At 39.6% G+C, this 20,819-nt stretch overlaps 1 protein-coding gene across 2 annotated transcripts in view; it reads left to right on the forward strand.

Moving 5' to 3' along the window:
• Positions 1 to 20,819, forward strand: part of rapgef5a (Rap guanine nucleotide exchange factor (GEF) 5a) — a 38,398-nt gene that overhangs the window by 345 nt on the left and 17,234 nt on the right. Inside the window, exons 2-10 of one of the 2 annotated variants that reach the window (XM_077506688.1) lie at positions 4,717 to 4,767; positions 5,194 to 5,300; positions 5,398 to 5,519; positions 5,602 to 5,779; positions 11,667 to 11,748; positions 11,827 to 11,875; positions 11,956 to 12,029; positions 14,667 to 14,840; positions 19,517 to 19,656. In XM_077506688.1, the coding sequence (XP_077362814.1) occupies positions 4,717 to 4,767; positions 5,194 to 5,300; positions 5,398 to 5,519; positions 5,602 to 5,779; positions 11,667 to 11,748; positions 11,827 to 11,875; positions 11,956 to 12,029; positions 14,667 to 14,840; positions 19,517 to 19,656 (977 nt within the window). Of the gene's footprint in view, positions 1 to 4,716; positions 4,768 to 5,193; positions 5,301 to 5,397; positions 5,520 to 5,601; positions 5,780 to 11,666; positions 11,749 to 11,826; positions 11,876 to 11,955; positions 12,030 to 14,666; positions 14,841 to 19,516; positions 19,657 to 20,819 lie in introns of those variants that run through there. The other variant, XM_077506689.1, reaches the window with a different exon arrangement.

Genomic DNA, 20,819 nt, shown 5'->3' on the forward strand with positions numbered 1-20,819 from the left:
CTTTCGTCTCGACGTGTCCCAAGCGTGACTGTCGCAGGGGTACATTTGTGTGTGCGCGCGCGTTCGTCCATATTTACTCGAGTTGCTGGTGGTTTAAGACACCATACCTTCACACTCCGGTAGTCAAGGCAACCACCCTCAGGTTATACTGCAAAAACACGGTTGCGCTAATGATCATGTGATTTAGTGAAATTGTCTATGAATTCATCGTTGAGCCAGTGTGGGGGAAAAAACAACAACAACAACAACACAAATGCATCCATCATTTACAGCCAGGACGTGACAGTTAAAATGACGAGATAACATCATCACTATCTTCGCTGCAGGCGCATCCACGGTGGATTATTATTTCATCGTAGTCGCTCTATCTTTGCTCTACTGACCTAAGGTGATGATGTACGACTGGGGATAGATCATTTTTCACAGTCACAAGTAACTGATTTGTAGTCGTGTCTTAACTTTTTGACCCTTAGAACAAATTGCTCAAATTTTCTGCAATGTTTTCTCTTGTGAATGGGCAATCCATTCGAATCTGTTTTGACGTTTATACTGTCATTCATTTATTTTCCAAACTGCTTTATCCTCGCGGGCGTAGGTGACCATGAGCATGTGTCAAAAGTAGGGGTGTTAAAAAAAATCGTTTCGGCAATATATCGCGATACTACAGCACACAATTCTCGAATTGATTCAATAGGCAGCCGAATCGATTTTTTTAACATCCATTTTTGATGGAAAAATATTCAACAAAACGTCTAATTTCACACCTTAAACATGGAAAAATGTTATATTAATGGAACATTAAGTCTTAATATTTTATTTCAATGCTGTTCAAACATGAAAAATGTTGTTAAACCTGTTTGTTAAATACAGTGGCTCACAGTTATAAGATAATACATTTTCATACAAATCTTACAGTGTACATGTACTGTATAAGTTAACTGAATGGTATTTTATAAATTTGAGTAAAAATATCGCAACAATCGACTTGTAAATTCGTATCGGGATTAATCGGTATCGAATCGTGACCTATGAATCGTGATCCAGATCGAATCGTCAGGTACTAGGCAATTCACACCCCTAGTCAAAAGGTACTGTTTTGCCAGTTGTTTGACACATCTAGATGTAAATATGAAATTCTACTCTTGGTCATTTTATGGATGTGGAACCCAAATGTCTTCAGTGTAAAACAAAAAAAAAAAAAAAAAAAAAACAAAGGAATTGATTGCGCTGTTCCAATACTTTTTGAGGTGACTGTGTATTTAAAGAGAAACTTTACTTATTTCGCTATTTTTGGCAGTCAAACGATAATATTTTGCCTATAATAAATGTGATATTTTCATTATTTTTCACATACAATTAGAACCTTTTAAAAACACATTTTGCAACTTGCTGTCGACTGAAAATGACATCACAAAGGGCTCAGCTAACCAATCGCAGCTCAGCTTGTGAATGTCACATGACCAAACCTAGAAAACAGCTGAGCTGCGATTGGTTACCTGAACCCTTGTGATGTCATTTTCAGACGACAGCAATTTGCAAAATGTGTTTTTAAGGGTACTAATTGTACGTGAAAAATAATGAAAGTATAAAATTAATTATCGAAAAAATATTAACTTTTTATTGCTATAATGGACTAAATAAGTGAAGTATCCCTTTAAATGCAACGCACCTCACATATTCAGTTAGGGGTGTGCCAATACATCGATTATTAGATTCATTGAGGTTTGACACGTGACGATTAGATTACGATTCACAAATGTCGAAAAACGATTATTTTCCATTCTAATTTAATGACAGAAACACTACCCCAGCTTTGCGTAACGAAGCCGCCCGGACACTTAAAGGAACGCACATGGTGAGGATAGCGTCAACGGAAGTTAATGAGAGACATGTTTTCTCCCCAGAATTAAAAGCTAGCGTTTGGAAGCAGTTTGGTTTTGATTACGATTAATATATGTTCAAAAACGATTATTTTCCATAATGATTTAATGACGGAACACTACCGCTGCTAAAAGTGCAGAAATATGTGAAAAGTACAAATACATAAACATCCATAAAGTATGTCTGGAAATGACATTAGCATATGGATGTGAACATATTTCAGAGACAACCGCTTTGCTCAGCATGTGGGAAAGTTCAACCTTTCCTCGATGTCTTTCATGTTCTCCCATGAGGAAGCTTCCCCAGTTGAAGGTTTGATGAAAGCAAAGTCACACTTGCACGCCAAAATGAAGCGGCTCATTTGCAGAGGTGGGAGGAAGTCACGTATGCGCAATACGCGTCCGTCCGTTCCGTTTTCCTCCCGCTGATCCAGTGTCGGGTCACGGGGTCAGCAGCTTAAGCTGGGATGACCAGACAATCCCCCTCCGAGTCCTCATCACGGAATACTCGCTTGTGACGCCTCTAAACACGTTTTGGGTGTTCAAAAAATCTAATCAAATAAAATGAAAACAAGCGAAAATACTTTGACAATATAACAAGCCTGTACACTGTCACTATCGAATATTTTTAGAGTCGATTAATCGACTAATCAGATTCATTTTAATTTTGCATTCAAGTGTATTACAAAAGCATTTTTCCCTGATTACTGTTTATGAATCAGTGATATCGTATCGATACGCCTTTTCATATCCCAATATCGATACATAAAACCATGTATCGATATATCGACCCCCCCCCCCCCCCCCCCCCCCTTTTGTCACTTTATTTACACAGCCTGTACTCTGGTTAAAATAATCATTTATTGTTTTTATAAGGCCATGGTAAATAAAACAGATTAATGTAACTAATGGATTCAATTCCTAATGTCAATATTCATATTTTTACTATTGCATTAAATTAGAGCAAAAAGTTTCTACTCTTTGCAGCATTGGTACTTTTGACTGTCTAAAATATGTGCCGCATGAATTCCTCAACTGAATCGAAAATCGTTGTGAATCTAATCGGGCCCTTGTGAATCGAATCGAATCGATTCTGGAAATCTGAATCGATACCTAGCCCAATCAGTCACTGGTGGTTATTTCATACTTTTGTATTTGTGTCGTGATTTAAAAAAAAAAAAAAAAGGGAAAAGAGGGAGATTGATGATGTACGATGTCACCAGTTTGGTCATTGTTTTCCAAAAAACAAATGTTTGCAAATGTCTGATTTAATTAAACACAGAAGATAATCATAGTCTTCTTTCATGAAGGACAGAAAGCGGTGAAAAAATACTGTTGATATACTGAAATCAGAGTATTCGGACAATTTTTAATGAAAAAATTGTTCCAAACGATTACTCGATTATTAAAATAGTTGTCGATTAATTTGATAATCGATTACTTGTCGATTAATTTTCCCAGCTCGACACTCCAGTAAAGTAGTGCTCACACATGCGCAGCGGAAGCTAGCTTGACAAGTCCAACGTTAGCCGAAAGCTAATGAGTTGAAGCTAACCCCGCTAGCCACTAGCCTTTCATATTAGCAGCGAAAAGTTGGAGTTTCGTCGCTAGTTTATGCCCACTAAAGCGCAGGCTACAGCTGTTTACTCAAAAAACTTTACTTGTCAAAGAACGCTGTGACACTTTACAGAACTGTGTTATTGTTGGTGTGCCGAAAAAAGTGGGCAGCTGGCTAATTTGTCTCGTGTGTTGTTGTGATTGTCTGTCTGCGCTATAGCTCAAACAATTATTTGTATTGAAACAAAGTGAACTAACTTTGCTTCTTATTGTTCTTTAATGTTGTACCCCCCCCCCCCCCCCAAAAAAAAAAAAAAAAACGGCCATCGTCACCTCACCTCAAAAAATATTTGCTTATTTTACAATACTGACTAATGTCGTTGACCCCTAAACCTAAATGACAAGGTATGGCTTTACTAGCGACGTTCCTCCTCGTGTGTTCATTATTCATCGGCGCTCTGACGTCTCCATTTTGATTTCCTTGCATGCGACCGACCCATCAACGGCAAGCGCGCACGCCCGCAATCCAATCGGAGAGCGATCCATCCCTCGCAGATAACGACCTCGCGCTCTGCCGCCGCTTTTTTTTTTTCTGCCCAGACGCACTTTGAAGTCATCGCCGCCGATAAGCGTGTCAGCGTGTGCTCTCGCTTTTATAGCCGTCGTCTCTCTTCTCTGCTGACAACAAATGTGCCCCCCATAATGGAGGCGTGTGTTTTTAAGGAGAAGGAATCAAAGCCAACGCACAAAGACCCGAGTGTGCAGTACTGTATAAATGAGTCGCCCAGTGGTGAGTTTGTGAGACGACTGAGGAGAAAAGCAGACTTTGGGAACGATCGGTTCTCATTGAGTGTGTGTCAATAATCTCAGTTGCCACCATCATAATCCATAAAGATTAAGAGGCTATTTCCTGGTAGGGAAAGTAGTGGTAGCTTGGGCGTGCCCAGGGCAAAGGTTGACAACATTGTGTGATGGTCGTAAGCGATTAAGAATACCGTCACAGTGCCCTCTTGTATCGGTTCGAAAATAAGAGTGTCATATTTCACCGATTTGAGGTCAGATAGTCGGCACGCGTGCACAAAAAAAACTGTGAATCACGTTAGCAGGTGAATGAGAAGGCGGTTTGTTCAGGCTATTGAATTTGACAACAGTGACTAATGTGTTTTGGGATTGAAAAACTGGTCTTTCTCAGGTTGGAGTCGTGTTTGTTCAGCGTATTGACACGCGCGCGCTCGCCAAATCTCACGGCTGTGTGTGTGTGTGTTTCGTTTTTCAACAGCAATCACCTGACACAATCCCCGGACCAAGTGCTGGCCCCACGGTGAATAAGGTGAGGGCTTGAACACACGCACCCACAGATGATGTCATCTTTTGAGTTTAGCTATGAGGCGACAGAGTGTTTGTTTAGCCCCAATACAGATGAGCTCACTGCTGATTTTCAACTTGGCTCTCATTTTCACAAATTGCAGCACTGTCATTAATAATAATAATTTTTGGCGAATTTCTTTATTATCTGGTTTATCTGTATGACGTCAAATTGGGTGATAATTGCCGATAATTATCGGCCGCCGATATTATCGTGCATCCCTAATACAAAGACACCCACATATGGCGCACTAAGCATTTATATAGGAGACCTGGAATATTTTTTACATTGCTTTAATAGTTTTGCCCCATCAAATTGGTTAAGATGTAATGTATTATTGTTATTTTTATTATCATTATTATTATTATTAAATCCTATGCTGTGTCTCAGTCGTGCTCCCAAAGCTTTCCATGCGCTGGGCGAGCCGTGCGAAATGGCTTCCTCTCCCATGGGCCGTACCCAGCGAAAGACAAGATCCACCTGGCCCGCATCATACGGTACACTTGACTCGACTTGCGTTGTTGTTGTTCGCACGTCTCCTTGCGGGACTGATCAATGTGCGCCGCCGATTACGCACGTCGCCGTATTTGACAGACGCAGTTATGTCGGCGTGGAGCTGGTGCAGTGGCTGTGTGAGCAGTGCGTGTACGTGCGTTGTCGGACCACCGCTGTGCGCGTCTGGCAGGTGCTGCTGGAGCTGGGGGTCCTCCTGTCGGGTAAAACGCCAATCCGCTCATGTGGGAGACATAACGTTAGCCCAGAATATGCTTCGAAATAAACTTTGTGTTGTCTTGCCAGTGGACCAGCGAGTCGTCTTCTCAGACTCCAACACTTACTACCAGTTCAGTTTCGAGGAGTGCGACTCGACCTCCTGTGAGTTTCGCGCCAATGAAGGGGATTGGCCGGAAGCTGTCAGGCTCCTCCTCCAACTTGCGCCGTACGTTCAGTTTCGCTCTGGAGGCAGAACCAACAGCCCGTAAGTACACGGACGAATTGACGGGACTGAAATGGGTTCGATAGATGGCTTGGGAGTTGTTGACGTAAACCACGCAATGCTGTATTAGCGCCAAACCAGCGTGGGATTGTCTTTCGTCACTAACAGGGATGTGGCAACCCCATTAGCATCTCCATTGATCTGACCCACATTCTCCCGCTTTTACACAGACGTCAATTTGGTGCTCTGACGTTGGCGTATTGATGTATTCACAATTGGAGGGGAACAGCGACAGAGAGGTCCTTGTTGCAAAGCAAGTCATGTAAATGATTTATGTCATTTCAGACGCAAAATGTTAACTCATTTGCTCCCAATAACGTGTAAATACGTTTTTTTTTTATGTTTTAAGTGTCCCAAAGATGTATTTATACGTTTTTTTTTTTTTTTTTGCTAGAGCATACAGAAGGCTTTGATGCAGCCTCTCACCTGCAAAGAACGGTTGCAGAAATGGTAGTTATTACACAAACGGCCAGCAGGTGGCAGCAAAGCAAAGGAGATCAACCAGCGACATGTAGAGAAAAAAAAAAAAGCTAAATTACAATTTTAAATAGATTTGTGAAATCTGATGAAACTTAGCTGTCTTCTAATGCTAATTGCTGCAAAATGGAAACAAAAACTTTTTTTTCCTGATGAAAGAAGAGACTTTAATCTTTCTTTTGGTAGGTTCCATGCTTTTATAGCAATAGAACACAATATTCTGTGGGCCTTGCAAAATCAGTCAAAATCCAGTAAAACAGCCGGGAGCGAACAGGATTGCTTCTGTGAAAATGGCTGAGAGTGAATGAGTTAAGTGCGCAGGGAATGTTATAGAAGGGAGAGAGCACAAATTATTAATACAAAAAATTTAAATAAAAAAAGTAAGTCAAGAAACAGGCGTCTGCAACCTGCGGCTCAAGGGCCACATGTGGCTCTTTTAGTCCATCTCCTGTGGATCCTTGTGGAGCTCTTAAAAAATAAATAGTAGAAAGTATTGTTTTTGTATTTGTTTTTTGTTTTTTTGTGTTTTTTTTACATATTTATTTTTATTTATTTTTAAATAAAATATTCTTTGAATTAACAATTTAGATAAAAAATGAAGAATTAAATACTAAAAAAAAATGTCTGAGTCCAAATTTGTAAGTTGTCAAGAAAAGAGATGAAAGGTAGATGACAAACTTAAAAAAAAACTAAACTAAAAATGTCCAAAAAGGAAGAAGGAAAAACGTAAAATTACCATATAATTTACACAAAATTCTAACAAACTGAAAATTTATTTTAAAAAGGTAAAAAAAAAAAGTTAAAAAAAGTAACCATGACATCCAAAAACAAAAGGCAGAAAATTACCATTATAATGTACACAAAATGGCAAAAAAATTCTGAAAATTCTTTTTTATAAAAGGCGACACAAAATGTCCAAAAACAAAACCACAAATCCCAAATATGTGCATAAAATTGTCAGAAAAGTCTAAAAATGTATGAAAAAAACGAACTCTGATTAAAAAAAAAAAAAAAGATAAAAATAAATACATAAATAAATAAATAAAAGAAGACACAATAATAATTCAAAAAGAGAAGCCGATAAAATGAATTTCAAAGTATTGGATGCTGCATATTTTGTGTTTGGTGCAGCTCTCATTAGTTATTGGGCCCTCAAGTACATTAGACAAACACTAAAATACTGTTTTGTTCATCACAATGTTCAAATGTTTTGCAGCTCCAGACAAATTTTTGGTTATTTATTTTGCCTAATATGGCTCTTTTAACAGGAAAGGTTGCTGGTCTAAATCAAGCTCTATATAAAACAAACATTTTTTAAAAGCTCAAATTGGTGGATGTCCTGTGCATGCCTGCTCATGTGACATCACATATATCCGCCCACACGCTCTCCGATATCTTCCTCTAATTCCTGCACCAATCCAAATCCCTTTTCAGAGTTTGAAATCCTCGCTGTGCTTGTGCACAGCCCTCCGCATCCAGCGGGTGTCGGCTCAAGTTCTTTGCTTTGCCTTTGCGGCGTGTGTGTGGGATTCCTGCTGAGGCTGCCACTGAACTCAATCTGTCACTCAGATCAATGAACAAAAGTCGCGTATGTGGCATTTCAAAGCGCAACATCGCGTTTTCGTCTGCGCCGGTCGGGAAAGGTGCAAGTGATACAGTGAACCTCGACCCTGCCGCGACTAGTAAACATCTGAGTGATTGACTCCGCCCCCCGTAAGGAAGATAGAATACTGTAATTGCCTTTAGATGCCACAATATGACAACTTTCGGCTAAGTGAAGCTCCTCAACTCACTTTTACAGTTATTCGTCGCCAAGGTGCCACCAGATGGCACCAAAGCGATCCTGTTATTTGTTTGGCTTGTGCACAAAAGCAACAAATAACAAATAATAATAAATTACCAAAAACCTCAGCAAACAGGTGAATTGGCAAATATGCTATAAACAGTGTTATAATAAATTGCAATAAATTTTAGTTAATTATAATAAATAAATAATATCATTATATTTTTATTTTTTATTTTATTTTTATTATTATTAATTCAATCTCTGGTGTAATAACCTTTTTATTTATTGATTGATTGAATTTTTATATTTTATTTTTTATTATTATTTATTCAATCTCTGGTGTAATAACCTTATTTATTGATTGATTTATTATCTGTGCTTCTTGCTGCTGGATATGTAAATTTCCCAGAGGGAGCCATCCCAAAGGGATCAATAAAGTCAAGTCTAAGTCTTAAGTCTATAATATGTATAATATATATTATATTATATGTCATTGATTGTAATTATAATAAATAAGTGAACAGTCATACTATATTTTTTTCCAGTATCACATGCTGACATAACAGCATATGTCAAAACTGATTTTGCAAAAACTGAAATGAATTTAAACAGTGTGGTACAAATATACAGTATATCAATACATATAACATAAACAAACATTTTATTTGTGTTTAACTGTGTTCGAGCTCCTCCTTTGATCCTAACTATTGGCCCAAATAATCGGCGCAGACCCTCAGTACAGATGCGATTATGTATTCAACATTCTCGTTCGGTCTGGCGCTCTTGACTGCTGTTTCTCTTTGATTGCTGCGTTTTTGCTCTGCTGGCACCTGCTGTCTCTCCACCACGCGCACCCCCTCCCGCTTCATGTTCTCTCTCTCGGTCTGTCGCTCTTAAAAAAAAATATCGGTTAAAAGCAGAACATCAGTAGTTGTGCTGGAAAAACACTTGCAGATAAATCGCTTAGACCTGCTTATAACACTGGTTAAATAAAAGTATTTATTTGATTTTTATATCCTCTCTGTTGATACGCTAAAAAAAAAAAGAAAAAAGAAATCCTGCTTGTAATCATCATTTTAGCAAAATTGGTCAATATTGAATACAATCTGACGTGTCTTAACGTTAGCTTTAGTCGATTGGATAATTTACTGCACCACTCAGTCAAATGAATAATTTCTCAATGTATGTTTAATCTTCTTGTTCCCACTGCAATCATCATGCATCCGATCACTGTGGATGAATTATGCAAATACCCCAAGGCAGTGTTGTCCACACTTTCCCCACCGGCTGCATACGGATATTTTGGCTTTTTGGTTTGGGGAAACCAGTCCATCAGTTTAGCTATAGATTTTGCCTCTTTCATCCTGGAACGCAAATCTACTTTGTGGCATCTTTTATGACAAACACGGAGGAAGTCGTGCTAATCCACCATCACTTGATGCGCTGGAAAGCCAGAACAAGAAAACCCTCAAAGGTCTACACGGATGTTATTTAGACACGATGACATCATCTTCATCACTTTTGCTTTGTTTTGTTTTGTTTTATTCATTTTTTTCCTTTCGGACACATTACAGGTTACATCAATCACATCACATCATTTGCAACATTGACATCCGAAAGAAGGGCTGACGGGTAGAAGCCGATTGCTTATTCGAGACCCGTCCACATCGATCCATTACTAAAACGCATCAGTCCTGTACATTGTTTAGAATAAACATTGATGCATCCATCCCAGACTATCCCAGACACCGCTCGCTCAGTTCATTTTGAACGTCCGTGTGTAGATTGCGGCTAGTCCCAGTCATTTGGAACTGGTGGATCGGTCCCCAGACGCCATCAGCAGGCCCACCCCGCCCCGCCAGGCGAGCAGCCAAGGCAAGTGCGTTTTTTCTCGTTCACCAGTAGCGTCTTCGCTGACCTCGGATCAGCTTTCACACATGTTGTGGCTTCCAGAAGAGTAGATTGGCTTGCATTGTTCCCATTGCTTTCAAGCAATATTGCCTCGATTCTGGTCAGCTCAGCCACCGCTGTTGCTTTACTTGTGATATAGAAATTTTGAGTTACAATCGTCAGCTTCTGTTTTTCCAATAATAGAGGCCCTGAATATTTTGCGTTTCTGAGTTATGACTACATGCATGTGCATTGATAGGAAAGCATAACCAGCAATTTGCTTCAGTTGCACGCACGCACGCACAGCCCCATCCTTCCTCCTCAGTAACAATTGCCCGTTCCACTGGGATCTGTTGATATAAAAATTATATGCAAATTTGTTCTGTGGGTGCGCTCACATCTGCCGGAGACTGTGCTGTGAGGACGACCGTTCGGAATGCCGCTTTTCAAAGTGAACATATTAGATGAAGGGACCTCGGGTGCAGTCTGCCAATGTTGAAGACAAAAATCTACAAGCGTGTGTTTTTGATGTGGGATTTATACAGTTGTTTTTCATCGATCACACACAATGCAATGTATGTGGTTATATGTTCACATATTTACCAAAGGTGGAAAACCCCTTCAAAAGATGGGGTTGAAGTCTTTGTGTAGTGAAAATAAATGAATTCTAAATATGACACCCAACAGATATAATGTACATAAACCCTGCCAAATTTGAATGATAAAAAACAAAACAATTGGCACGTATATAAAATGAAGCTTCAAAATTGTGAAAAATCAAGCTTTTGTCCCCGTTCTCAAATGCTGTGGGCGTGTCCACTGAGCACGTGAAATCACACACTATTTCAGCATATTTCTTATGTCTACACTTCCCCATATTTGAACCTTAACTCATTTGCTCCAAAATACGTATAAATATGTTCCATTTTAAATGGTTTGTGTCCCAAAGACTTTTTTTTTAATTATTTTTTTTTATACTAGACTATACAGAAGGCTTTGTTGCAGCCACTAAACTGCAGAGACCAGTTGAACCAATGGTAGTTATTACAAAAACGGCCAGCAGGTGGCATAAGAGTATAAGAGATCAGCCAGGGCCATGTTGCAACAAGCTCTTTTTGCCATTGTTTTCACCAGGAATATGAATAATGATGAAACTTAGTTATATTCTAATGCTAATTGCTACAAAACTGAAACATACAAATATACTTTTTTTTTTTCTGATAAAAGAAGAGACTCAAATCTTTCTTTTGGTAGGTTCCATGTTTTTTTTTTTTTTTTTATAGCAATAGAACACAATATTCTGTGGGCCTTGCAAAATCAGTCAAAATCCAGTAAAACAGCCGGGAGCGAAAGGGGTGCAGGATTATGTATATGCTAGTTTACAGCTGGCATGCAAGCTAAAATTGCTTGGGCCAGAGTTTTGATAGTAATTCATTTTTTATTATAATTTTCTTTTTTTTATTCATTTTAGAGCAATTTTGTTTTGATCTTATTTTTCTAAAAATTCTTTTTTATTTTATTATTTATTATTTATTATTTTTGTTGAATTTATTTATTATTTTATTTATTTATTATTCATCTTTGGCTGTGTTGGTCAGTCTTTGGATCAGTTAAATTTTGATAAGTTCCTGCCCCCCCCCCCCCCCCCCCCCAGTCAATTTTTAGTTTTGGATCAGTTAAATACTACAAGTGAAGCCGTTTTTGTGTCTCTCGCAGGTCAGAGGAGGATTCTGAGGGAAACCGGGACGTCTGCAGTGAGATCCTCCAGATGAAAGCTCTAGAAAGGCTCACATCCACCGTAAGTCAATTTACTGTACAGCGCAGTATTATATACTGTGCAAAAAATAAAAAATAAAATTCTCGCCGTTTCCATTAGGTACAAAGTGAGTTGGCTGCTGCTCTCGCCCGAAAGACGCGCAAAGCTTGTGAGTAAACAAGTCTGCACTTGTTTTCCTGCTCTGAGACATCAAAAGTGACGTCACACGACTCCGTTTCTGATTTGCAGTATCAGAGCAGGACTCTGACATGCCCGAGATGAGCCAGCAGGACGTCCACTCACCAAGCGTAGAGTCCAGCCCGGTAAAACGGCCGACCGTTTTTTTTTTGTTTTTGTTTTTTTATCGTGCCCGAGCTTGACTGATAAATTGTCAAAAATAGCGGATGTCTGTCTGTAACTTAATTCCCATTGGGTGTGTTTTCACAAATGTAAGGATCAAGAAGCAATGCAAACAAACACTTAGAGGGCTTTGTTGGTGTGTGTATGTGCGCACGTGCACGTGCATGTTATCAGGCCTTCCCCCAGATGAGCCGTGACAGAGGGTGTTTTCTGAGTAAACAGAATGTGTGGGTGTGATGCCATCATGTTGTGAGTCTCCATTACACGCCACACGGGAAGCGGTACTCAACTTTGAGGGAAATTAAATATCCCCTCCCTCCCTTCGTTCCCGAAAAATACATATATCAATTAATTTTATCACCGTCGTATACTACCTGCAAACTCTCAAAATCCTTCCTATTCATACTCTTAAGGGTGAAATGTTCACTTTTTGTTGGGTTTTTGGTCATAAATATGCCTTACTCCAGCCTGACAAAGTCCCCAAGTTGTAAGATAAGCGATCCATGTTTCCCTTTTCTATGGCCGTATGTATCAAAGTATGTCAAATAGCACTCTCAAATGGGCTGTTTTAGCAGGTCGGTTTTACACATCACTAACTCCACCTTTTTCGGTTTTACACGTCACTAGCTTCACCCTCACAATTTTCAACCCCTCCCGCCGCCGGAGATTTGCAACCCATGAACAAACGGCAGCAGTGGCAGGAGGACAGCATGGCAGCAAAACAACCCCATAGGAACTGCTCTGAACCAGATTGTACCGAGGACAACAAAAACATTTTTCTTCTGCCATAGAAAGGCTTGTGATTGGACTGTATTAAATATGCCCAAACAACTCCCAAAACGTGTTAGTTCCCACAAGTGGGGTGGTCGCTTTCACGGTCCTGTATCTCCGGCCCGGAGAGTCGTGGAGGGCCCGCACCGACGCCGTTGGAAAGCCGAGGTCAACCCAGTTCCGTGGATGTATTCATTTACCCTGTAGCAGTGGTGTCAAACATAAGGCCCGCGGGCCAGATCAGGCCCGCAAAGGGGTTTAAACCGGCCCGCGAGATGATTTTGTAAAATTTAAACAAAAAACAAAACAAAACAAAAAATGGAATGTCGGATTAATTAATCAGTCGGCCACAATCACAATATATAAAATTTGTAATTTCACATGCAGGCCTCAGATAAGCAATGCAACTTGGACGAGGGAATTGTCCTGGATGTCATTATTTTACACATAACTTAAAGTTATGGTTTGTTTAAATATTATTATTTATTTGTAATTATAGCCCGACAAATATGTTAAATACGACACAAATTTAATTACTTGTAACACAAATGATATGTCAAGTACTAGCGTCCTTATAACGCCATTAACTGCGCCATGCAATGCATTCTGGGAACATTACATATGCAAAACAGGTAGACGCGTCCAGAACTCAGCGTTGCCGCGTTCCATTTGCATTTGTATTATTTTTTTGGAACAATATGATTACAGTTGAGCTCCGTAATTTAGGGCTGGTACACAAATAGCGAAAATCTGCTTATAATTAACGGCAATCGTTTTTAAGTTATATACCGTTATTTTCCCAATGCGGCCCACTTTGTAATATATTTTCCTCCATGCGGCCCCTGATCTAACATGAGTTTGACACCCCTGCTGTAGGACTTATGGTTCGACCGGTACGGGGGTGTCAATCCCAGTAGCTGTACCCGTAAGATGTGCATCATGAGGAGGGTTAGCAGCCCTGATTTTATTGATGACTGCTTCAGGAATTTGGAACAATACAAACGTGCATTAGCAGAACATCTTTCACTCACCCTGGTACCAACCGGTACTTACCGGATCGGTACCAACTATTGAAAGTAAAGCAGGCAAAAGCATTGCCAAGATTCCTTCAGGTGCAGACGTGAAGACTCTGTTTGTAAACAGGAGCACACAGAAAAGATGAGACTTGGCCACGCCCAACTCATTTTGTAGTCAAAAACACACGGAAGTCTGGCGAGCCTTGGCCACGCCCACCAAAATCTGCTCGTTTGATTCGAGGCTAACAGTAGACCTTCCTAGTGGAGACTGCAACTCTACAACAAGGTACAATTTCGTGAACATTTCTTTTGATCGAGTATCAGGGCGTCCAGAGGATCGTTGGTGTCACTGCTGCATTTCAGGTGATCTTTAATTCAGCAAGGCTAACATGGTTAAAACTCTCTAAATCCTGATTAGAGGAGCGGGACGCACAAGCCAACACGCACACTTCCTACACGCACACATACACTCCCGCCCACTTAGTCTGATAATCACTCGCACTCGCTCTTTCTGCGTCAGATCTGCTGACATGGAGACAAAGGGAGAAATGCAACAGATAGAGGGAATTACAGAGTATAATGTAGAATGAATAAGATTTGGAAATAATGAGGCTTTAGAGAGGAATACCATAGATAAAGAGTTCCTGGATTACTTTTTTTTTTTTTTTTTTGCCTCAAATGGGCTTAATGGAAAGTTATCACAACTTTTCTAGCAATACGCTCAAAATCCGTTCGACAAGCCAACTGTGACTCTTTGCCATCATGTCTTGGGACTGCGGTTTGAGATATGTGTTCATGCCCCCCGTATTGCAGCTGGGCGGCGTGTGTGCTCTGCGAGGCGGCGGCGGCGGCAGCGGCAGCGGCGGGACCGTGTGCCGTGAGGAGCTGACCAGCCGGCTGGGCTTTGAAGCCGTTCAGCGACTAGCCAAGGATGGCTGCCGGCTGCTGCAGAATCACAATTACCGGCTACCTGACAGGAACCAGGCGGTGAGTGTTCATTTTTTGAGTACTTGCTGATACTGAGTATTCATTTTGATTCATTTTAATGACGAAACTTTCTATGACATAGTTGATGATTTGTTTGCCGATGTGTCAAACTGCCACAGTATAGCGCCAACTACTGTTGAGGAGGACTTAATCATTGTCTGATTTTTTATTTTTTTTGCCCTAAGTATCTGCTGGTACCCGGCAGGCTTCATAATACCCAATACCTTCACATAAGGCTGCTATCGGATTCAATGACGTTTATGGATGATTATTATTATTATTAACATTTTTATTATTACGGCTGGGTTGAACAAATTGAATGATTGATATCGACTCAAGTTTGCTTTTTGAGCCTGATATCGATTTATAAAACCATGAATTGATTATTTTCATATCTCTTTTTCTCATAGATTTATAACAAAATAGCATTTTAAAGTCCAATTTATATATAGATATAAACCGAGAATATATTAGATATCAACTGGAATAATGATGTTTGAAAGTATGTCACACAGAAGTAACATCATCTAGCAGCAGCCAATAGAAAAGCAAATTCAGATGACGTTGCTCTCGTGTTTTTTAAATATTGCGCACAAGTAATAAACATTTAAAAAAAAAACTAATACTAATAATGAAACTCGCAAACTAAACTAAAACTAAGCATTTTTTAAGGAACTAAACTAATAAAAACTAACAGAACCACCCTAAAAACTAACTAAAATGACAAATTCCCAAACTATAATAACCCTACTGCCGTATTACAAATAAATTGGTTTATATTCTGTAGGATTTTTCTAAATATGCAAAAGCACAAACAAATTATTTGTACAATTTTTAAGACGAAACACAATTTCTCTTCATAACATTATGTGGCCCTTGCGTCCTTCTGATTTTCTGTATGTGGCCCTCAAATTAAAATGGACACCCCTGTTCTATACAGTATTACGCAGCTTTCAAGCACGCCACTGGTGCCATATTAGCTGTCGCGTCCCGGCGTGCTCCCATAACGAACGGGGCGTTAATGAAGCCGCGCACTGTCTAATTGTGCTTACCCGAGGGCAAGAAATGAAGCGGAAGGAAGTCTTGCTTTACACCCCGCTTATAAAGACGTATTTCTGACATCTGCCACATGTCACATCAGCTCATCATTCGATTTATCCTGCATTGGCATCGCATGCAAGTGCAAAATGGGCCTTAAAATAGGAAACTGCCTCAGGTTTAGCATAAAATAGCATACAGAAACGGATTCTGGCGTGATAGTACTCGACTTGCAAATATACCATACTCACAGTGCGCTTTGAAATATTAATGAAATAAAAGCCGGGACATCAAAGGGACTATACTTGGATATGAAACAGAATGTCAGCGATGAGAGAGTTGTTAGACGGTGCAGCGGCCAAACGATAAAGACTGCTTTCCTTTTTACGAGGTTGTCATGGTGACTTGATTTGACTTTCTTTTTCCGTTGACAGCCAAGGCCTGATGAAGCAGTACGGTCTGTTGCCATAGAGATATGATTCCTGTGTCTGTGTTGTGGATTGTCTTGCATCACTGCCTCCTTCTCTGCACATTCATTTTGACTTCATAGAAGATAACATGCACATATAATGCATTGATACATGCATTCTGTGCATTGCTGGTCTTTCAATTTAGTGGAGGGATGTGTTTTGGGTTTTCATTTTCCCATCCATCATTTCCAGGAATTAAACGCTTGAGCTATCACAACACAGATATGACGACGCACGCACACACACACACACACACACTTGGCTGGGATCAGAGCGTGCTTCCTTTTTGGCTCTCCACGAGGGAGCGCCTTTCCTCTGCACCGTACGTCACATTCGGTGTGCGTGACCCCATGCGCGACATAGCAGGTGCATGCTGTTTGGGCTCCGGCCGCTGTTCCCAAATCCAAAATCTCCGGGGCGTTAAGTCCGCCCGCTCAAAGGCAGATGCGGGGACAGACCTGGCTTGAACCCACTGAAGGGAGGAAAGAGAAAATGAGTTTCGGCGGCTGACAAAAGGAGACAGTGAGGAAGGGTGGGAGAGCGAAGGATGTACAGACGCTTGAATTGAAGGAAGGGATCGGGAGGAATGGAAGGAAAAAAAAAAAGGCTGACACACCTGTTAGCTGGGAACAAATGACGTCCAAAGAACTAGCTTTCCTGTTAGTAAAGAACAACCATTCTGAATTGTTAGCAGCTATTTAAGACCCTCTATAGCACGGGTGTCCAAACTTTTTCGTTTGAGGGACGCACACGAATGGCGGGATGCAAGGGCTACTTTAAAATTCTTCAACTTTTAATTTAGTAAACACACTAAAATCAATTTATCAAGCAGTTATATACTGTGAAATTATGTACAATAAAAGTCATTTTGCTTCTAAAATTGAATGAACTTTTTTCACAACTTTTTTTTGAAGAGAAATTGTCTTATTATGTTAGTCATAAATAGTGTCATTAAATAGTTTATTTGTATCATTGCAGTTTTATAAAAGCTCTAAAGTATAGAACCCAAATTTTTGTGAGTAGTAGTGGCACCTATTTTTCTGACACTGCGCTCTCTTCTCTTCTGTCAAATGTCACTTTCAGTATATGCCACAGGCCGTTGAAAAATGGATGTTGGGCCGCAAATGGCCCCTGGACCGTAGTTTGGAAAAGAACTTCAGAGATTTGTTTGTAAATGCGTTCATAATTTTGGAAAACACTTGGAAGAAAAAAAACACTGACCAATTTAATAATTGTTTGTTGTTAAATTGGTCCGATTTTCATCCATCTATCAATCTAGCTATCCATCTAGCTAGCTAGCTAGCTAGTTAGCTACTGTAGCTAGCAAGCTAAATATCTATCGATATAGCTAGCTACCTAGCTAGCTACTCTGTCTGTCTATCTGTCTATCTAGGCCAATTTCTACCACTAGTTTATAGGCCACATTGCAGTGAGCGAGCCAGCTATGTCTATACACTCTGAAAATCTTCTCTGGATGCCACAATTTACAGAAAAACATGATGATTTTGTTTTTTTAATTCCCTAGCTGGCATTCTAACATGACATCATGGTACGATACCAATTGCCCTTCCGCCGTCTGAAAAGAGACTACGAAGCCTGTTAGCTCGCTTGCTAGCTTGTACTAGTAGCTAACGCCTCTTAACACAGTGCAGAAACTCCCATGACAGCCCGGTAGGATGTATTCCCATCACGGGAGGCTTTAAGTTAACATTTATGGTAACTTTAACCATAAGAAATATGCTAAATGAAGTAGCAGGGTTGTTAGCAAGGTAGCAACACTCTTCTTTAGGTTTTTTCAATATTAGAAGACATTTATTTCAACTTTAAAGAGACTTTAAACCTCTCTAGCTTCCCAGAAAGTTTTATAATGATAAATCAGACGGAAAGACTTTTTTTTTTTTTTTTCACTTATTTGTGTTTCAGTATTCATAAAATATATGTGATCCAGATTTAAGCACTTCTCTCTTCTCCACCTGACTAGTTTTTATGCGTTTCCCACTTTCCATTCTCTTAATCTGTATTACATAACACGCTATCACCCCACATGCAGCCTTTCAAATTCCTACGAAATATATATATATATATATATATATATATATATAATTTATTTATTTTTTGCTTACTGTGCCTTACATGCACTCTTGGGCTAAATTTGTGTTCTTATCTGGCACCCCTCTAATCATTTGGGTGTGTTTTCTTGAGATATTCGTACACACAGCATGACCAGTTTAAGCTTTGCACACTTCCTTTTGATCTTATGTTTTTGTGTACGTGTTCACTCCTCCATTCTGGGATTGCTTCTGTTGTTCTTGGCTGTCTGAATAGTGTGTCTAATCGGATAGATCAACAATTTGACTACTTTATCTCCAATGTAGCAGCACATTTCACACCACTCTTTGCTAATGTATTTGTAATCATACCACTTACATAATCCTGTTTCATTTTTTCTATTGTAATCAGTCTGTGGAATTGAAGTTGTGCTGTGCAATGTATGAATTTTCAGTATAACTACTTGATTACAAAGCCCACTTCATAGCAACCTATTTACCGTACAAACATACCCCCTGGAGGCTGCCAGCAGTATTGGGGCTGTGTCATTTGCAGTTAAGAAAAATAGCAAACTGTGAGTACCATAACTGTGTGCAATATTATCCAGGATGCATCTGTGCAAGGAAATGAGACACTTTGGAGCAGATTGACTCGTCTGTGTAGTTCTTTGCAGCAGTTGTGATTGTTTCGGGCCCTCGGGCTGACAGTGCACAGTGAGCAGCTGGAGGAGAGACAATGCTTCTTGATCTCTTCTTCTGCTCCTGACGTCTTCTTTTGATCCCCCTTGCTCCACCTGTTTATTATGCCTCTTTTTTTTCCACATGCTATTGTACTTCCTTTTATTGTCAGTGACGGTGTCATCTGGTGCCAGGAACAGATCAGATTGCAGTTGATGTGCTTTGAAGTGTCACCCAACATTAGTCTTGAGAAATTCCAAACATGAATTAGATAAAGCTTGAATGTTGGCATCACAACAGCACAACTTGAGCAATGCCGAGGTATTCATTTGTCACCAGAAAAATTCACACATGAACAGTTACGTAAGCGGGGAAAAATACAAAACTATTTGACTGCGATATTTTTTCGTTTCAATTCCGCTTTGTCCGCTGTCGTTATCAGGACGTGGTTGGTCGGGTTTGTCTGAAGGAGCGAGGCCGGGACGTGTTGGTGTTGCAAAGAGTGACATCGTCACTGACGTCGCCGTCAGAACGGCCCTCGCCCACATCGTCGGGGGGCGGGTCCAGAGAGGAAGACAAAAGGTGGGTCCCACCTCTTCACGTGTTTGTGGCTTGCGTCCCTACCTCGCCTCCGTGTATCATGTTACATTGATATATTTGCCTAAGTCAGGGATTGGCAACCTTTACTGTCATTTTAGGCCAAATACATAAACAAAAAAATCTGTGTGGAGCCACATAACAGTTAAACATTGTGATGAACGAAACAGTGTGTTAGTGTTAGCCAGATGTACTGAGGGTGAAAGAACTAATTCAAGCTGCACTATAACAAAAAAAATATAGATATGCATCATCCAATACTTTGAGATTCATTTTTCTTTTACCTTTTGTCTTACAATATTTGATTTATTTATATATTTTTTTAATTTTCAGACTCCTTTTCATACATTTCTAGACTTTTCTGCCTTTTGGACAAATTTCTTACATTTTTTTTTGGGTTATTTTATGGACTTTTGGTAATTTTCTGCCTCTTCCTTTTTGGGCACATTTTATAACTATTATTGTCTTTTTTGCTATAAATTTTCTGACATTTTTGGCAACTTTTTGCTAATTTTCTGGATTCCTTCTTGATTTTTCTTCCCTGTCTTTTCTTAAACACATTTTCTGACTTTTTTTTTTTTTTTTCAATTTTGTGAATATTTTATGGTAATTATCTTTTGTTTTTAGATATTTTAGAGTTACTTTTTAAACTTTTTCCTATCTTTTTTTCAAATAAAATTTCTGATTGTTTGGGCATTTTTTTTCCCCCTTTTTTTTGTAATTTTCGAGATTAATTTTGTTTTTGGACATTTTATAATTACTTTTTGAATTATTTCTTTTCTGACTTTTTTTCAGATTTCTGACATTTTTTAACAATTGCATGGACATTTTACGATAATTTTTAATCTATCTTTTGTCTCTTTTTTTTTTGGACAACTTAAATTTGGACTGACTTTTTTTTATATTTAATTATTCTTTTTTAAAATGTAAATCATTCATTTATTTCAAGAATATCCATCCATTGTCTTAACCGCTTCTTCCTCAAAAGGGTCGTGGGGGTGCTGGAGCCTATCCCAGCTGGCTATAGGCAGTAGGCGGGGTACACCTGACCCTGAACTGTTTGCCAGCCAATCGCAGGGCACACAGAGACGAACAACCATCCACATGAGCACACCTAGGAACAATTTGGAGCGCCCAATGAACCTGCC

This window comes from Festucalex cinctus, chromosome 19 (genome assembly GCF_051991245.1).
Source record: "Festucalex cinctus isolate MCC-2025b chromosome 19, RoL_Fcin_1.0, whole genome shotgun sequence".
In the NCBI taxonomy this organism is placed as follows: Eukaryota; Metazoa; Chordata; class Actinopteri; order Syngnathiformes; family Syngnathidae; genus Festucalex; species Festucalex cinctus.